Here is a 23,558-nt window from a genome sequence, read left to right as displayed (position 1 = left end):
GATCCCTCCATGGATAGCTCTGCTTTGCACATGTTTAGCGAGCACACCAGGAGGGAGTGCTTCTAGTTCTAATATTTACTGTGATGTCACGCTTTTTGGCTTCTTGTGTCCCCTAAGCCCTGGAACCAAAGTAAAACCCGAGATCACAGGCACAGAATAAAGAAGTGGCAACTATGTGGACTAGCGAAAATATGACACAAGGGTCAGTCGCTGAAGCAGCTACTCATGGAGTTGCTGGCAACAAAACGCAAGCGGGGCTTTCTGCAGATTTGACACACCCACTCACACACAGCTATGTCAATGTTAAATTTTCAACAGGAGCTTGTCTAGCTCAACAGAGAGGCAAGAAAACAGGGCCTTGGGTGGGTAGGAGTGGAACAGCCTTTCTTTCAAGGAATACGTTTTTTTTTAATATTGATTATCATTTGGTGACTCCAACAAGGAAGAATGGGACCAATTTCCTACAAAATTCTCCAACACTGCTTGACATAATTTTGGGAACTGACTTTTCCATTTTTTATAGAACAAATGGGGAGACGCTAAAGTATGAGCTCATCCAGGGGTCTGGAGCGCATTTTCCCTCATTTGACCTCCAGTGACCTCCAGGACCCTGCAAGATGCCTCTCTCATTACATGGAGGCTAAAATCTGAAGGTATTTTTTTTTTTGTCCTTTTTGAGACCGGCCGCACCACGTGCTCAGCCAGTGAGCGCTGTGAGTGCACCGGTCATCCCTATATAGGATCCGAACCTGCGGCGGGAGCACCGCTGCGCTCCCAGCACCGCACTCTCCCGAGTGTGCCACGGGCTCGGCACTGAAGGTATTTTTTTGTGTGTGTGTCTTTTTTTTTTCTTTTTGTGACCGGTAAGGGGATCGCAACCCGTGGCTTGGTGTCGTCCTCACCACGCTCAGCCAGTGAGCGCACCGGCCATCCCTATATTGGATCCGAGCCCGCGGCGGGAGCGCCACTGCACTCCCAGCGCCGCACTCTCCCGTGGGAGCCATGGGGTCAGCCCTAAAATCTGAAGGTTTTAAGAAAATGCTTTCATATCCATTTTGCACAATTCCTCTTTCTTTATGTCTGACCACCTCTGGCATTTTCATTCTTTCTTGTCATTGTTTTCCAATCCCAGGAAGCGTACTATCATGGCCACCAATGCATTTAAGACAATTTCACCAGCTTTTATTTCATGACAAAGGAGACAATCAATGCAAGGATAACAGAGTTACCAAAGAAAAAAGAGGAAATGTCTTCATGAATTAAAGTTAAAATATGTCTATCTATTTATCTATTTATTTATCAAGCTCTGTAAGTCAAATTTAGTTGGCCTTCCCAATGAACTTTCTCAACTCTTCATGGCTGCCAACTCTTCCAGATCAATCATCTCTCTAGTTTCTATTCTACTTCCCCATCTGTTATGGCTAGGACCTAACAGACACCTTTCAATGAACTACCCTTCTGAAGGTCAAGAGCAATAAAAGTCAGTCCTTGGCCTGCAGCATATATGCCACACAAATATTTGCTTTGCTGAGAAACATTCCAATTTAACAAATTATCATTTCTTGCTGGACACCTTTTGATTTCCTTTATTCTTCAGTATTTTGTCACATACAATGTTTTGTATTTATCAGTCGTGTTTTCATTATTTATGCCCACAACTGTCTTGAGGTATAATTCAGTAACTATTCAACAAATACAGTAAAAACTCTCTTTGTCTTCCAGTTTGTAGTGTTTCTTTTAAACCTAGATACATGTATTTTCTAATATTGGTGTATTAAAATTCTCATACTCTTTTCCTTTAATTGCTCACCTTATTCCAAACCCCAGCCCTGTCTGCCCTACACCACTCTACCCCACCCTGGCAAAAAATCTTGGCATTAGGCAGAGACTTAAATGCATAAAGTTTCAAGTCAGCCTAAGTGACAAATTCCCTTCTTTGAACTTTGCAAGTGGGAGTGGCTCATTTAAACCTGTGGTCTTCAGTTCCAGGATCTGTCACCTGAGTCCTGTGGAATGTGTTCCTTCGAAAACATTATCCATGGTCCTGTGGAATTTTCTCATTTCATGGGCAAAAGAAGTCTGACTCCTAATTTGTCATCTTACAAGAAAAACCCAGCTCTTAAATTCCTGGCTCCAGTAAAATCTGAGCTCTGTGGGAGATTTACTTTTGCTTGTGGTGATTCTCTAGAATTGGTTTATTAACCAAAGATGCCTTGCATTGGGAAAGAGAGCTGTGCTCGCCTATGTACTTTAGCTACGGTTTGCTAGGATGCCTATTTATCAGTCCATTTGCAAAGAGCTCTTAATGACCTCCTAAATTTCATCAGAACTATGAAAGTCACCTTCCCTGCTTGCATTCCTCTGTTCTGGCTCTGCCTCCTGCAGCTGAGCATGTGGCAGAACTTCTCACAGCTGGGCTGATTCTTCCTGCAGTGTTAGTGTGCACTGTGACAGGCCAGTGCAAATTGAATTAATAGCCTACGAGTTTCCTCTGGCCTGCCACATTGGCAGATTCACACCTGGTTTCTCACTGCTCTCTTTCCAAACTCAGGCCAAGCCAAAGGCACACGAAAACAAGGGAGCAGGAGTTAGAATTTATCCGGCTGGTCTGTACCATACAGGCAGAACATCTGTTTGAATCAAGCACCACCCTGAAATCCATGCAGACCTCTCATAGCTACCTAGAAAATCAAACCAAGTAGAGAATTCTCAACTCTCTCCTTCATGCTTCTAAAACAACCAGTTGAAAAGAAAAAAGTTAATCAGACAATTAGAATAACAATAATGAGTCTATGAAGGACTCAGAAACTAACAAAGCTTTTTTCACATATTCAATAAGATTGGTCTAGCAGGTATTATTGTTTAAAATGAGGAAACTGAGCTTCCAAAAGATTCAATGACTTGCTCTAGGTTAAAAATGGCAGGGCTGGCATCCCAAGCCATTTTTGGTAACTTAAATGAAACCCAGTGCCTCTTATTTGGTAATCAGGAAGCAAAAACAAAAGACCACACACACACACTTTCAGGCACACACAAAACAACCCCAAAATACCCAACCCCACACCAAAACAACAACAACCAAACAAAACACTAGTGGAAAAAATAAATATATGTGTTTGTGGGTCCCTCTGCCCCCTTTCCCCCAAGGAGTTCATTAAACTAGTCTGTATAAGTAGACAGCCACATACAATTGCACTGTTTAGAGAATTCTAAACAGTTTTCTGGAACTTAAGCACACCCTGTGTTATGCTATGCTTAAGTTCAGGGTCCTTTTGATTTTTTTTTTTTAATTTGAAAGTTAACCTGGCAAACTCTTGAAAATCTTTACTGCAACAGCGGATGAGTTTTATTCCTGAAAACAGACCATGGTAATTTGAAAGTCAAACTCTTGAAAATCTTTACTGCAACAGCGGATGAGTTTTATTCCTGAAAACAGACCATGGCCCAGCAAGAATCCCAGTCAATTTATTTTTCTTTTTTCTTAGAGAATTTGTGATGTAAAGAATGGGCAGCATATCTTGGGGGCATATGGGTTAATCTGCATTTTTTTCTGTCTGAAAGTCTAGGTTTTGGCCCATAGTTTCGCAGGTTCGCTCTTCAGAGGCAGGGAATATATAGCTGAACGTCCCCAGGCTTTGCTGTTCTGGTGGCTCATGGTGATCCCCACTGATGGGCCTATCACCACCTGTGTTCTTAGGGGGAGTTACCTAAGTGCCAGGACAGTTGTATAAGCAAACATAACTTGATGGATGAGTTTTTAATCTTAAAAGTAAAAATGAATCTCTGACATATGGTAATCATTAGACCTCTGGGTGAATAAAAACTCTCCATCTTCCTGTTCACAAAGAATCACAACTTTGCCATGTTTAAAAAATAAGACCACAACAAATAAACACAGAGTAATGAAAGTCCAAAGCCTTCAGAGGCACTTACCTTGGCACCTTCTTCCAGTAGAAGACAAGGAAAACCCTTCTGGACACAGACATTTGAAGCTGCCTTCAGTGTTACTGCATGTGCCCAGGGCACAAATTTCTGGCTCTTCAACACATTCATCAATATCTAAAAGAGTTACATGTGTCAAAATCAAAACACAAAGGAGACCCCATCAAGCACCAAATGTAAAATGTGGAAGTATACAGTGCCACTGAGTTTCAAAACTCTCACAATAATGAAGATATTTTCCTGCATCTTAATGCTGGGAGCTGAACTCCTAGGTTGCGATGACTTTTTAAAAATTAGTTTTGGCAGTTCTTGATGTAAAAATGAAATCCGCAAGTGCCTCCTAAGGGGAGCAATGACAAACTTCTCTTACCTAAACTGAATTGCTTGCCGAATTAGAAAAGTTGGAGTCATTTCATACCACAATAGGCTAGGAAAGAAACAAGAAACTCCAGAGTCCCACTTCACCATTGTACAGTAAGCAGGAACTCGGAGATTTTAACCACGTTGACAGTGAGTCACTCAATGTGAGACAGAGGCCTTTGAACGAAATTTATTCCCCTCTACCCATCCACAGAGCTTTCCCCAGTACCCAATGCTAAATAGCCCTAAAACTATAAATTTTACAAGGACATTAATACACATGAAAATAAGTATAATCCTATGTAGTACAAAATAAAGATAACAGAGACGATGAGGCTCCTAACTTTGATTTGCAGGTTAATTTTTCTGAAGACAAAAAAATACTATTTCATACAGGCTGTAGTTTTTCTTTCATCATACAGATAATATGAACCTGATAAACTTAGAATTGTGGCATGTTTTCTTTAGTAGATTAATATATCCTAGTTCCTTTAAAGGGGTGGTTAAGGATAGTCTGCGGTGACGTTTGAATGGCTTGGGGTAACCATGTGTCCTTGTTTATCTGGGAGAGTCCAGCCAATGTCTGTTGACCTGACTTCATTATTAATACTGCCCTTTTTCTCTTCCAAAATTGTCTTGGTTTGATCAATAAATTGCACAACCACCCTATTTATGAAAAAAGTATGGCTACTCTATTCTGACAAACTCACCCCTCTTTTCCTCCGACTTCAGCAGGAATTTGTAGTGAAGAAAACGGTAAGTCTTAATTCTGAGCCATGCTATTTTTATGGAAATACTTTTTTCAACAAAATACAACATATCTCTTGTATCTTGGGGCTCTTTATTTTCACATGTTTGCACAAAGAGTTCTATACATACCAAAACATATTTGCATTATACAACTTTATTCCCAAGAGGTCCAACTAAGGAAAACTTAGGAAATTAACTCCATTATCTTGACTTAATATTATAAATATCACACTATGGGTATTTTAGAAATGCGCAATGTAAAGTGATTCTCTTTTTGCAGAATGCAAAGTCAGCTTCTTCATCACTGTGTTATTAGGCTGCATTTATAATTGTGTCATGTTCCGTGAGGTTTATTAATGAATCAAAACTGCTGTCGATGATCGAATTTCTCCATTACCACATTCCCTCCATTCTTAAATCCACCCTTTTCTTAAAAGTAAAGTTAACTTTTGTACAAATGCTCAACTATTTTTTTGGTTGTTTTTATCACTGCTGTTATGATTTTTTTCTCTTAAGGTAGAAATTAGCCTGGAGATGACAATTTCTTAAGAATGGAGCAAATATTGTAGAATGGTCACATTTATGACCATTTGGGAAGCTGTTTTTCTTTCTATATATCTCCATTCAGTTAATTTTAGGGGAATTATGCATTAATCATGGAGTAAATAAAGCCAATTTTTAATAAAAGTAAAATAACATTTTTAATAAGTTGCATTTGGATTTTACTTTGATAAAAATGTTTTCATTTAAAATATTATCACTTGACTGTGATTTAAGTTGGACACATAATAAAATTTTTAATTGATGATATTAAAAGTGTAGAAAATTCTCACTCATTGTGGATTAGAGGCAGACCTTTCCTTTCAACCCTACTTATTTATGAAGTGCTGGCAATTAATTTCCATCGCTTAATGTGATGACATATGTGTTGAGATTAAAGGAATGCAATACTATTATTTGCTGAGAATTTATTTGTAATAACATGTCTACCGCTCTATAGGTAAAAACAACATAGACATATTATATAACCGCATTCATCCAACCTTGAATGTGGTCACTTAAAGATTTTAACTGGAATCAGGAGCTATTTTTAGCCGCAAGCTATTACCACTTCAATACATGTAATTCAGGAATACTGGCAGTGGGACACAGCATTTTCACAAGTTGTATAAAAGCACAATGAAAAAGCACCAGAGTCATATGATCAGCTGTCTGCATGGAGCAAAAAACTTCCTCAGAGATTAGCATGAGAATTAGCTGCTCTTCTCTTGCCAGAACGATGAGACCATAAGTCATACCCTCTGCCCTTGTGTTTGTTTCTGATAAAGTATTTCAAAATGAAGACACTACGACAACAATTCTCATTATGGTAAATCCAGTGCAGTGACTGGTACTGCTCATTCCCAGACATTGGTAGCCCTCCTACCTTCACACTTGTCATTCTGCAGACTGTATCCAGGTGGGCAAATGCATCTGTAGGACCCATCCAAATTCTGACAGGTACCTGGTGCACATTTTCCAGGTTCTAGAAGACATTCATTGATATCTGCAAAGGAAAGGAAAAAAGAAGAGGTTCCCACTGGTATGATTTCCATCGAACACTTAAAATACAAAGAAACTGGAATTAAATCAAAGAAATACATAAAGCTAATTAAAGTCCACATAATTCCACCATGAAGAAAAATAACTGACTCAATAAAAATAAGCCTTATCAGCTTTCAAAACTGTGCAATAACAACCCTATTTTATATTTCCTACTGCAAATTAAATATTTCCAGAAAAGCGTGGCATGTGAAAAGTCAGTGAGTATGAAGATTTTAAGGACCCCCAAAAGAATATATAAGTACTTACTACAAAGATATTTTAAAGAAAAAATATATAATTTAACTGTTTAACTGTCAGATTTAACAGTTTAACTATTCTGAGTACAATAACTTAATGTTTAAAAATGAGGGGAAAAGTGATTATACATGTAACAAATACAAACAAAGTCTTTATAGGCAGGATTAATGTAATTCTACTCTGATTTTTCCTCCAGGCTTCCAGAATAGACTGCATGATTCCGGGAGTGGTTCCTGGGAGTGTTCTTTCCAGGGTCTTTCCATACCCTGCACTCACCCACACAGGTCCTCCCGTCTGGAGCCACCTCGTAACCTTCATTGCACTGACACTGGAAGGACCCCACGGTATTGATGCATTGGCCATTTCTGCAAAGGTTCCCATTTCCAGTTGCACATTCATCAACATCTGCCCAAAAAAAAAAAAAAATCCTTTGATATATTACAAAGAAAATGTCATAATCCCATCAAGGATCAAAACCTTTAAAGGAAAAAATACTTTTTCTGAATTTCGGTGGCCTTTGTTGGCCCAGCCAAACAGAAGAAGTTCCAATGAAGATCAGTTTGTAACAACAGACCTGGCTTTAAGCACCTATGCAAATCTAACAATGAGGTTACATTATTATATTAGAGACTGATAATCTACCCTTGAATTTTTTATCAGTTGCACTTTGATCCTCCATTAAATTTTATTTTTAAAAGCTGAAACTGATTTACTAATACACAGTTCAGCTGAGGGCATTATTTACTATTCTTGCAATTAGAAGTATATAAAATTAGGCTCTAGCACAATACAAAATTTGGTTCATCACTTTTGCCTACCATGTTTTATACGGGGGATTTTATAGATTCAATAATTTATTTCTTTTAAGAGAAGCTACAGTGAAACATCTAGACAAGAAGGTCCATATTATTCCTGAATCATGTAATTTCTGCACAATCACTTCTGTATATTTTAAAACTTAATTCCGTTTATTTTGAAATGTATTTAATTTGCAGCAAAGTAGACATAAAAATTACAGCTGCTAATGAGCATTTCAATAAAAGTAATGGATATAGTTATTATATTTGACATTTAATTAGCACATTATCTTTGACAAGTTTTGTAATCAATTTTTATGGATAAGATGGTATATGTTTATAAACAAAAAGACAGCAGGTGCACTGGAGATAATGCTAATTATAAAGAACAGATATAAAACTGACTTCCTCTTGGGATGCACTATTTTGCACACGCACCTATACAGTCATTGTTGTGAGAAAGGATGAAACCATGATTGCAGCGACAGTTGAAGGAACCAATCGTATTTCGGCAAGTTCCGTTCCCACAGGCATCTCTTTCACACTCATTTATGTCTAGGAGGGAGAAAGGCCAAAGAGAAACAGAATTATTAATGGCAAAAGTGGTTATGTGATTACTGGGGTAAAAGGGCATTTGGGGGTTCACAAAGTCTCATATGCAGACTGTGAACTCCTTGGTATTGGTATTAGCTCCACCAGTGTAGCTCCCTGTGTGAAGCCAGAGTAAGGCCAAGTTCCAAACCTTGGGAATAAATCACTTCCTTGGTTGACACGGGAAAGGAGTCAAGCTGAGGACATGAGAACTGGACAAGAATTACTTTATTCTGTTTACTTCTAGCATTCTCCACCCTTGCCACTTTTCTCAAATATATTTTCACTTGAAAATGAAAAAAAAATTCTCTGTGCATCTGGGTCTTGATTTGTTGCTACCTTTGGCAATCTTCAGCCTTAAAGATTCTCCCTCCAATTTACCAAAAAGTACTGACCCACCCAGCATACGCACAATCAGCAACAAAATAACTTAGCTTCCTAACTCACCTGCATTTTAGACATCTTTTCCTTTTCCCCAGTCACCCCTAAAAACACATGGCAACTCTGCCAATGATGACTTATCTCACTCGTTACTGGGGTAAAAGGGCATTTGGGGGTTCACAAAGTCTCATATGCAGACTGCGAACTCCTTGGTATTGGTATTAGCTCCACCAGTGTAGCTCCCTGTGTGAAGCCAGAGTAAGGCCAAGTTCTAAACCTTGGGAATAAATCACTTCCTTGGTTGACACGGGAAAGGAGTCAAGCTGAGGACATGAGAACTGGACAAGAATTACTTTATTCTGTTTACTTCTAGCATTCTCCACCCTTGCCACTTTTCTCAAATATATTTTCACTTGAAAATGAAAAAAAAATTCTCTGTGCATCTGGGTCTTGATTTGTTGCTACCTTTGGCAATCTTCAGCCTTAAAGATTCTCCCTCCAATTTACCAAAAAGTACTGACCCACCCAGCATACGCACAATCAGCAACAAAATAACTTAGCTTCCTAACTCACCTGCATTTTAGACATCTTTTCCTTTTCCCCAGTCCTTACATGATATTGTTTTAAAGTAGAAAAAGAAAGGAGGGAAAGGGGAAAATGATCGACCACATATTTGAAGTTTATTCTAAATTAGCTTCCTGACAGAACTCAAACCAAGGAAGAGATTTAAAATCTTGAGCTCTTTTACTTCTAGAAAAATGATTCTTAACATTTTTTTTTACCCTTTGCAGTATTTGTAAATTTCTCTTTGAAGATCTGGTACAAACTATAGACCCTTCTTAAAAAATGCTGACACTCACACTCAAAAGCTGAATTTTATTCCAGTAATGTAATCCTACATAAATATTACAAAAGTATAATAGGCCATTAACATTAATAAAATTAATTTTTATTAATATCTTTTTCAATTTGTCCCTTAGTCAAAAGTTTTTCTGAACTGACAGCCAAATGAATATCAAAGAGGTTTATTATGTCCAGATTGTCAAAGATTAAATGGGACGCTACTGCTGTTTACCTGCCTGTGTTTTTATTTTCTAAAAAGAAAAACAATTTCTAAAAACCTTAGTATTAACTGTCATACATATTCAGGTGGAAATGAATTTTTCAATAGGATATGAAGAAGAAAATGAAATGATAGTCACATACGTACCCAAACACATAGTTTGATCAGCATTTGTTTTAAAACCCGTGTGGCAAAGGCAATAAAAGCTTCCAACGGTGTCAATACACTGTCCATGGCTGCATATATTGGGGATTTCTTGACATTCATTGCGATCTGTAAATACAAGGCATCGTAAGCATCTTAAGTGGAAACTTATGAGGGTACTTCAAAAAGTTCATGGAAAGATTCGTATAACCTTCAATTCTATTTTTCCAAGAACTTTTCAAAGTACCCTCATAGGAGACAAAATCTAATTGAATAACTAACTTCTAGGTGTTGTTCTCAGGAGAAATCCTAGCTTTAAACTAAGTTAGCAAAACAGACACTGGCATTTTATTTTTGCCTCAAAATTGGTTAAAACTTACTCTCACTTACTGGGCATATTCAGAATATGTTAACAATACATCAAACAATGAAAAACAGAGTCAGTAATCAAAAAATGTTCTAAAAGATGACAAACTTAGAAGTGCAATGGGAGAGAAAGACTCAGACCGAGAGGCTTTTCTGTTTGATTACCTGTTTAAGTAGCATCACGGACCGTGGAATTAATTGGAGTGTTTTGTCTAGTCAATATTTGGTATTTCAAGTCATGGACACTTCATAGGCCTCCTTTGGGAATTTATATCAAAGTCAAACAAATCCCATTGCCAACATTACATTTTTCTTGATGGACAACCCACATTGTCTCTTCACCTCACTGTTTTGTCTTATTCCTATAACCTTCTGTTCTGTCTTGTCCAAGTCTTCATGTCCACATACTCCTTTTGGCACCTGGCAATCCTAACAATATCTCTTTTAACTTATATTCATGCAAAGGAAAGCCTCCTGCTTGCTTCTGCCAGTCTTTAAGCTCTAAATTATATTTATCGTTGGCTGAATCTTTGTGGCTTTCCTGCAATCTGGTTATCCGAGGGGCAGAATTTAATGCATGAATTCACAAGTGACATACTTACATACCTACTTATGTCTCTAATTTTTTAAAGCTCTCAAAACTCTATCCTGATTTTCCTACCATCACAAAAGAAAACAAAGAGAGTGCTATCTTTGCTGCCGATGCTGTAGAATACACAGCACCCCGCTCCTAGATGAATAATCCAGACTTGCTGTTTGTCTGTCCTGTTTACTGAGAACAGAGCAATTGGGAATGGGCACATTTCACTGCACAAAGCAACCGCACCTGTTCCAAAAGACCAGATATCTTCTCCATTTCATGCGTTCAGGCTGCCATTTTTATGATCACTTCCTACTAAACAGCAATTGGGAATGGGCACATTTCACTGCACAAAGCAACCGCACCTGTTCCAAAAAACCAGATATCTTCTCCATTTCATGCGTTCAGGCTGCCATTTTTATGATCACTTCCTACTAAAGCTGATAAATTGCCATACTGTTTAAAAGTCCCATGTGAGGTTTAGTATATCGTTAAGAGGGGAAACTGGGATAGAGCAGCTTGGGAGCTACTGCTAGTCTATGTAGATATGCTAGTTAACAAATTTTGACTATTCCCATTTGAGAAGATGGATTTAAAATGAGCCAATTGCTTCCCAGGAGAGGCAGAGGAAGTTGATTCCCATCCCCAGATTTAGTGAATGGAGCTGGTCTTGAGGTAGGCTGGGGCTTACCATAATTGGCTCAAACCTTTGGCACTTTCAGGTAGTACTAGATGTGGGAGTATGCTGGGAACCAGGTCTATCTTATGTCTGGGTCCCACAAAGAAAGAGCACTAAGGATCTTCTTAGAAAGAGCTCACCAGTTAGGAATTTTCTCTTCAGTATTGCCCTATCTCATGATGGTTTTAAAAAAGGAAAAATAAAATATGCTGTACATTGAGGTTCTGTTGGTGAAAGAAAAATCAAGTCTGGAGAACACAGCTGTGAAGTTCTCAGCTTTTCCTGAGACCAGAAAACTAGGTTTCTATGAGCACCAGGATTTGAACTCTCAGGATGTTATCTTTGAGGCTGGGATAGTGGGTTTGAACATGCTACTGGAGAAAACCCAAACAGCCAGCAGAGAGAGAGGCGACCATGAGGAAGTGGTTGGGAAGAAACTGCCTCTTGTCTTTAGCTGGGTAAGACATTTCAAGAGGGGCTGTGTTTGCTCAGTGCTCAGCTCCTGAGTAAGCTCAGACTAGCATACTGAGCATAGATACCTAATTCTTCTCTCTTATCTCTCAGCAACAATGTGGGTGCTACGGACAGCTATGATTTGGGGTTTGAACTGATGTATTTATGAATTCAAATAAAAATTTTCTGAGAGAAAGATTTAGTTCTTTTCATTTTAAATACGGGCAGAGAGGAGTACTTTGCAACATGCCTGAAAAATGCCACATATAGGATAGCATTTAAAAATACTTTAAAAGATTTTAAAGGATGTAAATGAAGAATTTTTTTTTTCCAGAATAGTCTTTAACCCTAGAGGCTGAATAGTTGCAAAACGCCAATACATTGTCTTTCTTCTTGAGGATTTCAATGAATGAAAGAAATTGAGCTTTTGGATTGATTTAACTCATCCACAATACTTACTGTGGGTAACACGGGATGCATTTTATGTATGTTAATGTTCTACAAAAAAATGTGAAAGGGCTTAAGCCCCATCAGGCTATGGCTGGATGTCTTGTCTTGATTTATAAATAGTTCTGTCCCACTTGTTGCCTGAGTGTGAAACGGTGTGAAATGACACATTCTATACTATCAGCAATTCTTTATTTTAAGTGGAATTATTTCACCAGTTCCAAAGAAATATAAATTAAGAGTAAAATGCAGGGAAGTGGTATCAATGCCAAGTTTCACTAGGGTATTGTGGTTCATATCAGAGACGTCCCCACTTTTCCTGTCCTGGATTTTTAATACATGGATAACAACAGCCCTGTTGACAAAACGCTAAATACTTGCACATGTTCCTGTAAACTCAACAAAATAAGTCTTGATTCTCAAAATGATTTTTTGTTCTGCTATTACACCCTCTTCCCACCAAGGTCTCATAAAACAATGCAAAATACCCTACAGAGAGCAGTGCACTTCCTACCACTTAATCACTGGTAGGCAAGGAAATCCAAGGGAAATCTAACCATGTTCTCCTGTGTTGTTTCATTCACAAATGCATAAAATATCCAGGAAATGAATCTAAGCAAAATAACACACTCTTCCTGACCTCTTTGCTAAATATACAATGATTTATAATTACTTAAAAACACAAGAAAATCATTCTGAGGTATTATTTTGCTTCTGGATTAAACCACCACTGTTTTAATATTCATACCACTGGCTACAAAATACCATCAGATACTGACTAACTTTCCTTTTAAGTTGATAATACACCCATACTTCTTATTTCTACCACATCCCTGTCTAAAGTGAACAACAAAAAGTCTAACCTGTAGAGGACAATTTCTCATTTACTGTAAGTGATTTATAGCTAACAAAAGGTTATTATTTTTTGCTGCCTTCAGTGAGTGATCTTTCGTCTTGTGAGACACAAAGAAAAGCAATGCTGTTGTTTGTTTTTTCAGTTCATGCAGGTTAAGCTGGCCCAGCTCAGGAGACCTTCCCTGTCTAGATTTGGAATATGTAGCCAAGAGGGTGAAAACCTCACCTGCTTAAGGGGAATTATGTGGGAGGAAAAAAAATGTATTTGGTCCTGAATATTGGTTAGGGAGGAATGTGCATGTGCTCCCTCATGCATATGGGGGGAATGGGTGTTTGCCAGCTGGGCAGCAAATAGGCAAAAAAAAAAATCTATTTATATAAATGATTTACTTCTTGTTTTACAAGCATCTCATCTATCAAGAGAGAAAAAAAGCTAAGTATTTAGACATTTTAACAATTTTCCTTTTTTCCCATTTAGTTATTAGAGTTCATCGATCTAAGTCTTAACTCATGTATTCTTCAGCCTGTCTCGAAAGAAATCCAGGTATGTGTAGCCTGACGGAGATGACCTCATGGGTGGGCTCATCCAGCCAGTGGGGCACTACGTACCATTGCACTGTCTGGTGGAGGTGAAGCGGTAGCCAGGCTTACAGTCGCAGCGGTAGCTGCCCGCAGTGTTGATGCATTCGGCATTGCGCTGGCACACTGGGCCGTTCTGACACTCGTCAATATCTATGAGCAGAAGAGAATTTAATCTGAAGAAGAACAGAATCTGGTGTCGAGTCAACAAAGCCTCTCACATAAAAACAGATTTACACCGTCTTATTTTGACTGGTTCTATTGAAAAGACAACACAAATGTTGATAGCTTTGCTCATCATTGCCAGAACTTGGAAGCAACCAGGATGTCCTTCAGTAGGTGAAGGGATAAATACACTGTGGTACATCCAGACAATGAAATGTTATTCAGCACTAAAAAAGAAATGAGCTATCAAGCCATGAAAAGACATGGAGGAAACTTAAGTGCATGTTACTAAGTGAAAGCATCTAATCTGAAAAGGCTACATACTGTATGATTCCAACTATATGACATTCTGGAAAAGGCAAAACTATGTAGACAGTAAAAAGATCAGTGGTTGCCAGGGGTTGAGGGGAGAGAGGGATGAATAGCAGGAGGACAAAAGATTTTCAGGGCAGCGAAGCTACTCTATGATACTACAACGGTATATACAGTTATTACAAATTTGTCCAAATCACAGAATGTACACCAGCAAGAGTGAGTCCTAAGGTCTACTATGGACTTTGGTGATTACGATGTGTCAGCTTAGGTCCAATGAGGGGAGAGACGGATGAATAGGAGGAGGACAAAAGATTTTCAGGGCAGCGAAGCTACTCTATGATACTACAACGGTATATACAGTTATTACAAATTTGTCCAAATCACAGAATGTGCACCACCAAGAGTGAGTCCTAAGGTCTACTATGGACTTTGGTGATTACGATGTGTCAGCTTAGGTCCATCAGTTCTAACAAAGCTACCACTCTGGTGGGGGACACTGATAATGGCGAGGCTGTGCATATGTGGGGGCAGGGGTATATAGGATATCTCTGTACCTTCTTAATTTTGCTGTGAACCTGAAACTATGTTAGAAAATAGTCCTTTCTTTTTTTTTTTTTTTAACAAAGAGAGAGTAGGAGACTAAAACCCCATTATCTAGATTTTCTACTTTGGTAATATTACTTATAAATGCAAGTATTTGATTTATGACCACATATGGACTCTAATGATGCTCATATCTAAACAAAAAACTCAAGAAACTCAGCTGTTAGGTCCAAGACTTGATATGGGGATAGACTGTTGTCCTAGGAAGTCTTGTATCTACTCATAGCCCGAGGATTTTATGACGCAGTAAGGCTGCTTTTGTCTGAAGGGTTGTAAAGTCTGTAAAGCTGAGTGTCTCAAACCTTAAGGCACACACACATCACTTGGGATCTTGTTAAAAGGCACATTCTGACTCAGTATGTCTGGGGAATGGCCCAAGACTCTGCATTTCTAATAAGCTCCTGGGTGATGCAGGTGTTCCTGGTTTGTAGATAGCGCTTTGAGCTGCAGGGCCGTAGAAACTCCTGCTTAAATTACTGCCACAAGACAGTGAAATCAAGGAAAACTAACATGGGAGGATGCACACAAAACTGCTGAGAACACCCCAACTCTCATTATCAAAGAAAAGAATAAAATGGGTATTGTGTGCTCCAGAGCTCAGACTTTGCTCAGAGGGTTGTTTGCCTACTTTTTAAAAAGACAGGTACCTCATATAGCTCAAATTCATGGCACCGCAAAAGCTACTGCACAGCCCAGGCTATACCATGGGGCACAAAATGTGTTCTTCTCCCCCCTCCAATGGAATAATCCAAGTCCAGAGAAGGGAATAGTCTGTAACACAGGTGAGGGTTGGCCCTTAGCACCCGTTCTGAGTTTTTACACAGAATTAGGCTCAGCTAAAGAAGTTCCCACAAGGGGGCGGCAAACACACCAGCCGATGCTTAGGCGTGCTTCTGTGGTGGGAAGACCTCAGGACCTTCAGTCAGTGAGCGGGAGTTTCTGTCTACAGCGGGGTGGATGGTGCCTCTGTGCAAAAGACACGTGAGCAGAAGTACGCCTGCCTTGCGTTACAACAGAGCCAGCATTACCTCACCCACAAGGTCTGCCCTGCTCTTAATGAAAGGTATATAGAAACACAGAGGCTAGATTGTGCCACTGACAAAGCCAAATGGTGTCACAGACAAGCATTTCATTGATGCACCAGCCTATCAGCTGATAATGTGCATACTTAGGGAAAGCAGATGCATGTATGCTCCCTAAATCACTTCTAGAATCTGTTCCAACTTTAGAGTTGTTGAGGCATGTATTACATCAACCTCCTTTTCTGATTTGGAGAGCTAAGCGTGTACCAGGAAGTGCCTAACCCTGTATTAAACACTCATCCTGAAGATGGATATACTGTGAAAAAGAAATTTAAAATTAGAGTATTTAGTCATCTCAGTATCTACTGAGTGCTACCCTGACAGTGAAGTGCCTTGCACTGGTCCAGCTGCATGTTTTCAATCTCATGGATGTAGCAAGATCTAGGTTAACTTAGTGGTGATGAGTGGCCTTGCCTGTGGGTTCTGGCCAAGGGCTGCTGCTTTAACAAATATAAGTGGCAAGGAGGTACCTGGGTAAAGAGATCATCAAAAGGATATCTGAATGGAAGAGAAGGGGAAATGCCACTAGAAGGTAGCAGGCATCCTGAGGCATGAAGGAAACGGGGAAGAGTGCAGCTATGAGGAATGCAGCCAGCTCTAGCACTAGAAGATCATTTGCTGTGGATTCCCTTCTCTCCCACGCCCATGCTTCCTCTCCAGGCACCTGATCCTCAGGGGCTCCCAAAGCCTGGGACTGGGGCCAAGTTCTGAACTGGCTATCTTCTTAGAAAGGCTCTGAATGGCTATCACCCCGTTCCCACCAACCCACAACCCAGGGTAAGGGATGTGTGCCTACTTGGCCGTAGTAACCAAAAGCCTGGTGAGGAGAACTTAACAAGTATGTGGTTAACACTATCACTTTATTCATGGAATATAAATTATCCCTAGTTTAGAAAAAAAGGTTTCTTACATTAAAATGTTGACATATGTGCTATATTACATGCTCTAAGGGGTAATAACCCTTTCTAACATGAACAAAAACTCTGCTAGAGGCCCTAAGCTTAAGTATTAAATAGAAAATTATTCCGGTTATCCTAGGGCACATGGTATATTTAATAACCAGTAATGTCCTTTTTACTAAAATGTAAAAAAAACACTATCTTCCCCAGATGTAGGAAAAATATGAAGTGCTATAAGGAATGCTCAGAATCACAGTACATATAAACGGCAACAGGAGGTCATTTGAAAATGAAAAAAGTACCATTTGCATGCATGCCAACATTCTTCATATAAAATCAAATTTGCTGTTCTTGCCATTTGGAATTCTCTCATGCATTTGAAATATCTGTATTAGCCTTGTTTTCACTTGGGAGTAGCAAAGTCTCCATTTGGAAGAGAACACTGATTCTGGGATTTGACTAAAGACGACCGTCCACTCATGCACACTTTCAAGCAAAGAGAAACAAAAGCCATCTATCTGACACACCCAGGAACTCAAAGCTTTTTCATATCAGCCGGGAAATCTAATACATTGTGTGCTGGGAGAAGGGGGCTGGGAAATGTACATCCTGGTTTTTCCACTGGGATTTAGTAAATTCTTNTTAAATAGAAAATTATTCCGGTTATCCTAGGGCACATGGTATATTTAATAACCAGTAATGTAATGTCCTTTTTACTAAAATGTAAAAAAACACTATCTTCCCCAGATGTAGGAAAAATATGAAGTGCTATAAGGAATGCTCAGAATCACAGTACATATAAACGGCAACAGGAGGTCATTTGAAAATGAAAAAAGTACCATTTGCATGCATGCCAACATTCTTCATATAAAATCAAATTTGCTGTTCTTGCCATTTGGAATTCTCTCATGCATTTGAAATATCTGTATTAGCCTTGTTTTCACTTGGGAGTAGCAAAGTCTCCATTTGGAAGAGAACACTGATTCTGGGATTTGACTAAAGACGACCGTCCACTCATGCTCACTTTCAAGCAAAGAGAAACAAAAGCCATCTATCTGACACACCCAGGAACTCAAAGCTTTTTCATATCAGCCGGGAAATCTAATACATTGTGTGTTGGGAGAAGGGGGCTGGGAAATGTACATCCTGGTTTTTCCACTGGGATTTAGTAAATTCTTTTGCATGAAATCCCATGTTGTTCTACACCATGCCCTTCACTATTTCTAGAGCTTAATGCATTTCTGAAATTTCAGTGTTGGGAAATATGCCAAGTGTGTGTGGTGAAGTAGCTCATCAGTTGGCTCATTTCTGGATATGATAAGGTCACAACATCACTTACCTTCACAAACCAACAACTTGTCATTATAGAAGAACCCCACTGGACATTCACATCGGAAGCTGCCAACCATGTTGATACACACTCCGTTTTCACAGACCCCTGGGATCTCCCGACACTCATCGATATCTAAAAACAGAGCAGCCACTCTTGAGTGACAATATAGCACGTGATCCCTGTGCAGGGTAAGCCAGGATTGAAAGTGCTCTGTGTGTGTTCGTGTGTGTGCATGTGCGCATTGGGGTGGTGGTGATGGGATTAGGGGATATCAATGAATAGCAAATTGAAATAACAAAACCACTTTCCAGACACTCACGTGTCTATCTGGATTTAGTATCTGTCTTTTTGTTTTTGTTTCAGAACATCAACTTTGTATACGTAGGGGCGATCTCTGGATCCACTGGGCACTGTGGATACACCAGATGAGTAGAAAAAAAGTGACTGCCAAGAGTAAATGGCTTCTCTTCCCTATGTGTGCAGGTGAAGAACAGAGGAAGAGTACGTGGTCATAAAATACTCTGATCTTTCAAATTCCACGTCACCTCCCCCTTCCTCCTTCACATGGCTTTAGAAAGGGGGTAAGTTGGGAGTGGAGAGGGAAGCTGGGCAGGGGCTAACTGTGTAGATGGGGACAGCTCCTGCGAACAACTGTCTCAGTCGACTGTGTGCTTCTGAAGGAACACCACTGTGTTACAGTCCTTAGCACTCTACGTGACAAATGGCAAGCGCTCGATTCAAATTTGTTAAATTAAGAACCAGTGTCTGGCAGTGGGTTGATGAGCATCAAAACAGGACCAAAGCAGGAGTGAGAGCAGAGTCGGGACCCAGGCTGCTGGCACAGGGCTGGCCAGGCACCGAGGGGGCTCATGGGCAGCTCTCGTCTCCTCGCCAGCCTGGCATGGTCCCATGTCTGTTTTACCTGCTCTGAACTCCCAACCATTTAAGTGTCCTCCAGGACAATGATAGTAACACTAATAATAGTAGTAGCATTAATAGCATTTCACTTGCTGCATGTGTAGTACATGTCTCAAGCACTCAACCTGTATGTATTCACTGAGGCATGAAGCCACCATATGAGATGGCCTCTGGCCACTATGACTATCCTCACTATGCATCTGATGCAACTGAGGCCAAGCTGGAGGATGCAGCTTGTCAGAAAACACCTGGGTACTAAAGCAGTCAGGATCTGATGCCAGGAATCCACTGACAGGCATTCCTGCCTCCCTTAGGTTTTTCATGTCACCATCATACCATCTTCATAGAACTGTTGTCAGAGTGCTTGTTATTCTGGAGGGCCCCTCCATCAGCCCCTTGGCAGAGTTTGACAAAACACCTCTGCTGGGAGGGTATGTGAAGCTCTGGCCTACAATCTCAAGTCTTTCCAACACACTGGGTTTCTGCTACTGTTGTTGAGATACTTTTGTTTACTTATTACAAGGGTACTTCAGCAAGTTCATGGACAAATAGAATTGAAAGCTAATACAAATCTTTCCATGAACTTTTTGAAGTACTGTCGTATAATCAGGAGCCTCTGCAAGGTTCTTTGTTTGCATAAGTCATGAGAAGATGGTCACAGACTTAAGTGGAGCCAACAAGAGCTGTTGCAATTTCAGAAGAATCGCACTTTACAACTAACCCCTTTTAAAGGAGAAATTTGACAGGCTATAGATTTATTTCAGACCCTTTTTTAAAGGGCTTGATTTTGTTTGAAGACAAACTGGTCTATTCTAAGCTAAAACAGCTTATAATCTCAATGGGTACATACTATTTTTCATACAGACAATTATATTTTTAGATTTTTCACACATTTGTATTCATGTTGTTAAAAAGCCACATGAAGTAACATCACAACAGTTTCTCATTGGCAAATGAAAACACAATTCAGATGCCATTTTTTCACTGTGGGTTAAAACATGAAATATTGTATTCACATTCATTTGTTTTAAACATAAGTGATATATTATTATCAAGTTTAACAATAACAGACTGAGTTAAATTTCTAGTCATTGTTAGGTATAAAGTAGCAAAAGGATATATTAAAAATTATTTTTTCTTTTCCTGACTGAATTTTATTTGAACTTCAACTTGAAGAAGTTTATATTTTAAGACAAGAATAAACGTGCTATAGTTTTAACCCCATACGAATGGACTCTACATGTCAACAGTCTTAAGATCTTCCAAAAGGAGAGTATAAAGCTTAAACAAAACAAAGTTTCTCAGTCATCTAAATATTTTGTCATGGTGGAATTTGGTAACAATAAGTATTTTGCTAAATATCACATTTCCAGTTTTCAAGAGCTAGAGGCAAAGCAAGCTATGAGTCAGGACTGGGTTCTGGTCCCAGTTCTGTTATTAATTAGCTAAGTGGCCTTGGGTGAGTCCCTTCCCCTCTATGGGCCTCTTGCTCCTGTAGAACAAGGCATTTGGACTAGATGATGTTTGAGGCCTTTCCAGCTCTACTAGCGGACAATGCTGATGCTGTCTCGAGTCTTTGTCTACTGCCAGTCTTGGAGGGCAGGCCTTGCTGGGGAACATGCCTGGTCTGTCCATAGAGAACCATAGAGACCACTTATCTTCCCATCACAGATTCTAGGGAGATTAAAATATCTGTTTGGGGAAGAGGAAAAACAAAGCAGCTAGGGCCAGGTGTTTCATGCCAATGTCATTTAGCAGTTTTTCTTTCCAAACCATGAAGTTTCTTTGGACATCGACTAGACAGTGGAGCCATATGGATTTGGCACTAAGGGAACCAGGCTGATTGCTGGACCGGACCCTTGTTTTCTTAAACAAGGTCACTGGAAAGGCTGATGTGGATTTCAGTTTACTTATTAGGAATGAGGTGGAACAAAGCAAGTGGTGATGTTTGCTACTAGACACAACTGCTCAGACTCGAGGGCATCTAAGGATGCATATAAATCACACCAGGGAAAAACTCTGAGAATGCAATAGCTTTCCATCTACTTTCACGTTATTTGGTTTTAAACCACAAGGGCATTGCCTACATTGGCTGAATGCAGTGCACTAATTCTCGAGGGCATCTAAGGATGCATATAAATCACACCAGGGAAAAACTCTGAGAATGCAATAGCTTTCCATCTACTTTCATGTTATTTGGTTTTAAACCACAAGGGCATTGCCTACATTGGCTGAATGCAGTGCACTAATTCTGAATCTTGCACAAGCATCTCTGCCTCTGTAGTGGTCTCTGCTCCAGTTTCCAGACAGGGCCTCAGATTGAAAAGATTTTTTCACATCTGAAATTCACAAAGCAGATAACCTGAGGGAGATTCTATGTGAGATAAAACTGATTTACAAAAAGAGCTTTATGTGAACAACCTACAGGTAAGGATTGGTGTGAAAAGTCATGTTAAACCCATCTTAGTCAGAAGGAAGGATTGGTAATTACAGTCAAATCAAATGTCAACTGGCCCTATTCCCAGAATATCTCTCTTTGTTGATGCCTAGGGTTGGTTTAACTAAGCTTGATTGTAATTTTGTGAAAAACTTTTCAGTCTCCTTAATCATGAGCAACAAATCCTGCTGCCAGTTAGGTGGAGCTACACAGGGTGTTTGTACAGTTTGTTTCAAACTAAGAATCACTATTTCAATAAAGCTAAGGGCATTGTTTAACAATTTTTCCTTCAAAAAAAAAACAACAAACTGAGAAAACAATGGTGTATACTCCCTTTTTCTAACACAAAGGCAAAAACAGAAAGTTTCAACAATGCCGTCATAACTCACCAACAGGTAAGCCGGTATAAATGTCAATGACGAAGCCTGGCCTTTGACTTCCACAGAGCGTAGCAAACTCATCTGCAATGATGAAACAAAGGTGCAGGTGGGTGGATCGGGGTCAGCAAAGAGCAATAATTGTACTGAAAGAGATTACTTTGTAAACATGCTTGAAAGGTATTGGTCTGTATTTTGAAGAATTTAAAAAGTAAATCTGAAAATTCCTACAGATGTAACCTTGTCTGTAAGACAAACACAGAAGGAAAAACAATCTCATGTTGACATGATAACGAGGGAGAAGTGGAGGTCTCTTCCTCCCATGCTACTCATTCGCATGAGCCTGCCTGCAGGAGTCTGGGCTTCGGTGTGCATATGGCGCAGCTCTGAACCCAGGGACTGGCAAGAGTACCTCTCTCCATTTTGCAGTACAGGATCTAGGAGTTAAGAAACACTTAAAAGAGCCATTTTCTCAGTAGATTGGGGGAGACCATAGCAAATCTTATCAAGTTCTTGACATCAGATCTCTTAATGACTAATGCAAGTCAACCAACCAACCTTTGTCATTACTTCAGTTTTCAGAGCTGGATTTCATTTGGTACNGGACTGGCAAGAGTACCTCTCTCCATTTTGCAGTACAGGATCTAGGAGTTAAGAAACACTTGCAAGAGCCATTTTCTCAGTAGATTGGGGGAGACCATAGCAAATCTTATCAAGTTCTTGACATCAGATCTCTTAATGACTAATTCAAGTCAACCAACCAACCTTTGTCATTACTTCAGTTTTCAGAGCTGGATTTCATTTGGTACAGCTCTCATTCATTCTCTCTCTGTCTTTCCTTCTCTCTCTCTCTTTTCCTGTTGCCCTCTCTCCCTTTCTGTCTCTCTTTCTTTTGCCTAAATTTATCAAACTTGGTAATAAAGGATGAACTAAATGCCATCAGTGGCCCTTCTAATCCTGATATTCTGTAATTTTAGATCTGACTGTCACTGGTGTGGTATGGGTATCAATCTAAGTTCAGTATGGATACTGCCTTATTGGTCATGCCCAGTGAAAATTAGTAGAGGGTTTCTGGAACTATTTTAATCAAAATACAGCATTTTCTTCTCCCTGTGCTTTATTTCCTTCCTCTCTGAGTGTCCACTTCCAACAAGTGTCACGGCAGCTGACATTGGTCATCCAGAGAAATTACAGGGACTCCTAAAATATGGGCAGATTTCACAGCTAATGAACAACCATGATTGGATTTGGTTAGTTTTCAACATGAAGAGAAATCTTGCATTTAATATTAAGAGTATGTAAATTCTTAAAACTCAGTCATTTCTGAAAGTAAATGTTAGTCTATGAAGTCTCCAGGGACATGTGCAATGATCCATTAGGATACAAAAGAAAATACTAGGACTTCTATCTATCTTTGGAAAACTTAATCTTTAAAAATTAATTTTGTGTATATTTGATATTAGAACAGTTTGCAAAATAATAAATGAATTTTTCAATATAATTGAAAACAAATATATGATATACACATAGACATATACACATATACAAGGGGTCTTCAAAAAGTTGATGGAAATACTCGTATTATCTTTTAATTCAATTT

At 39.3% G+C, this 23,558-nt stretch overlaps 1 protein-coding gene across 1 annotated transcript in view; it reads right to left on the bottom strand.

The window, feature by feature from the left end:
• FBN1 (fibrillin 1) overlaps nucleotides 1-23,558 on the bottom strand; it is a 252,128-nt gene that overhangs the window by 34,170 nt on the left and 194,400 nt on the right. The window contains exons 42-49 of the mRNA XM_008568659.1: nucleotides 21,971-22,042; nucleotides 18,233-18,358; nucleotides 13,860-13,982; nucleotides 9,874-9,999; nucleotides 8,130-8,246; nucleotides 7,171-7,299; nucleotides 6,479-6,598; nucleotides 3,934-4,059 (exon numbers count right to left, since the gene is read on the bottom strand). Of these exons, the coding sequence (XP_008566881.1) occupies nucleotides 3,934-4,059; nucleotides 6,479-6,598; nucleotides 7,171-7,299; nucleotides 8,130-8,246; nucleotides 9,874-9,999; nucleotides 13,860-13,982; nucleotides 18,233-18,358; nucleotides 21,971-22,042 (939 nt within the window). The remainder of the gene's footprint in view (nucleotides 1-3,933; nucleotides 4,060-6,478; nucleotides 6,599-7,170; nucleotides 7,300-8,129; nucleotides 8,247-9,873; nucleotides 10,000-13,859; nucleotides 13,983-18,232; nucleotides 18,359-21,970; nucleotides 22,043-23,558) is intronic.

Source organism: Galeopterus variegatus, unplaced genomic scaffold, assembly GCF_000696425.1.
Source record: "Galeopterus variegatus unplaced genomic scaffold, G_variegatus-3.0.2 Scaffold429, whole genome shotgun sequence".
Classification (NCBI taxonomy): domain Eukaryota; kingdom Metazoa; phylum Chordata; class Mammalia; order Dermoptera; family Cynocephalidae; genus Galeopterus; species Galeopterus variegatus.
The sequence above is the reverse complement of the archived record's forward strand: the minus strand, read 5'-3'. Positions and strand labels throughout refer to the sequence as shown.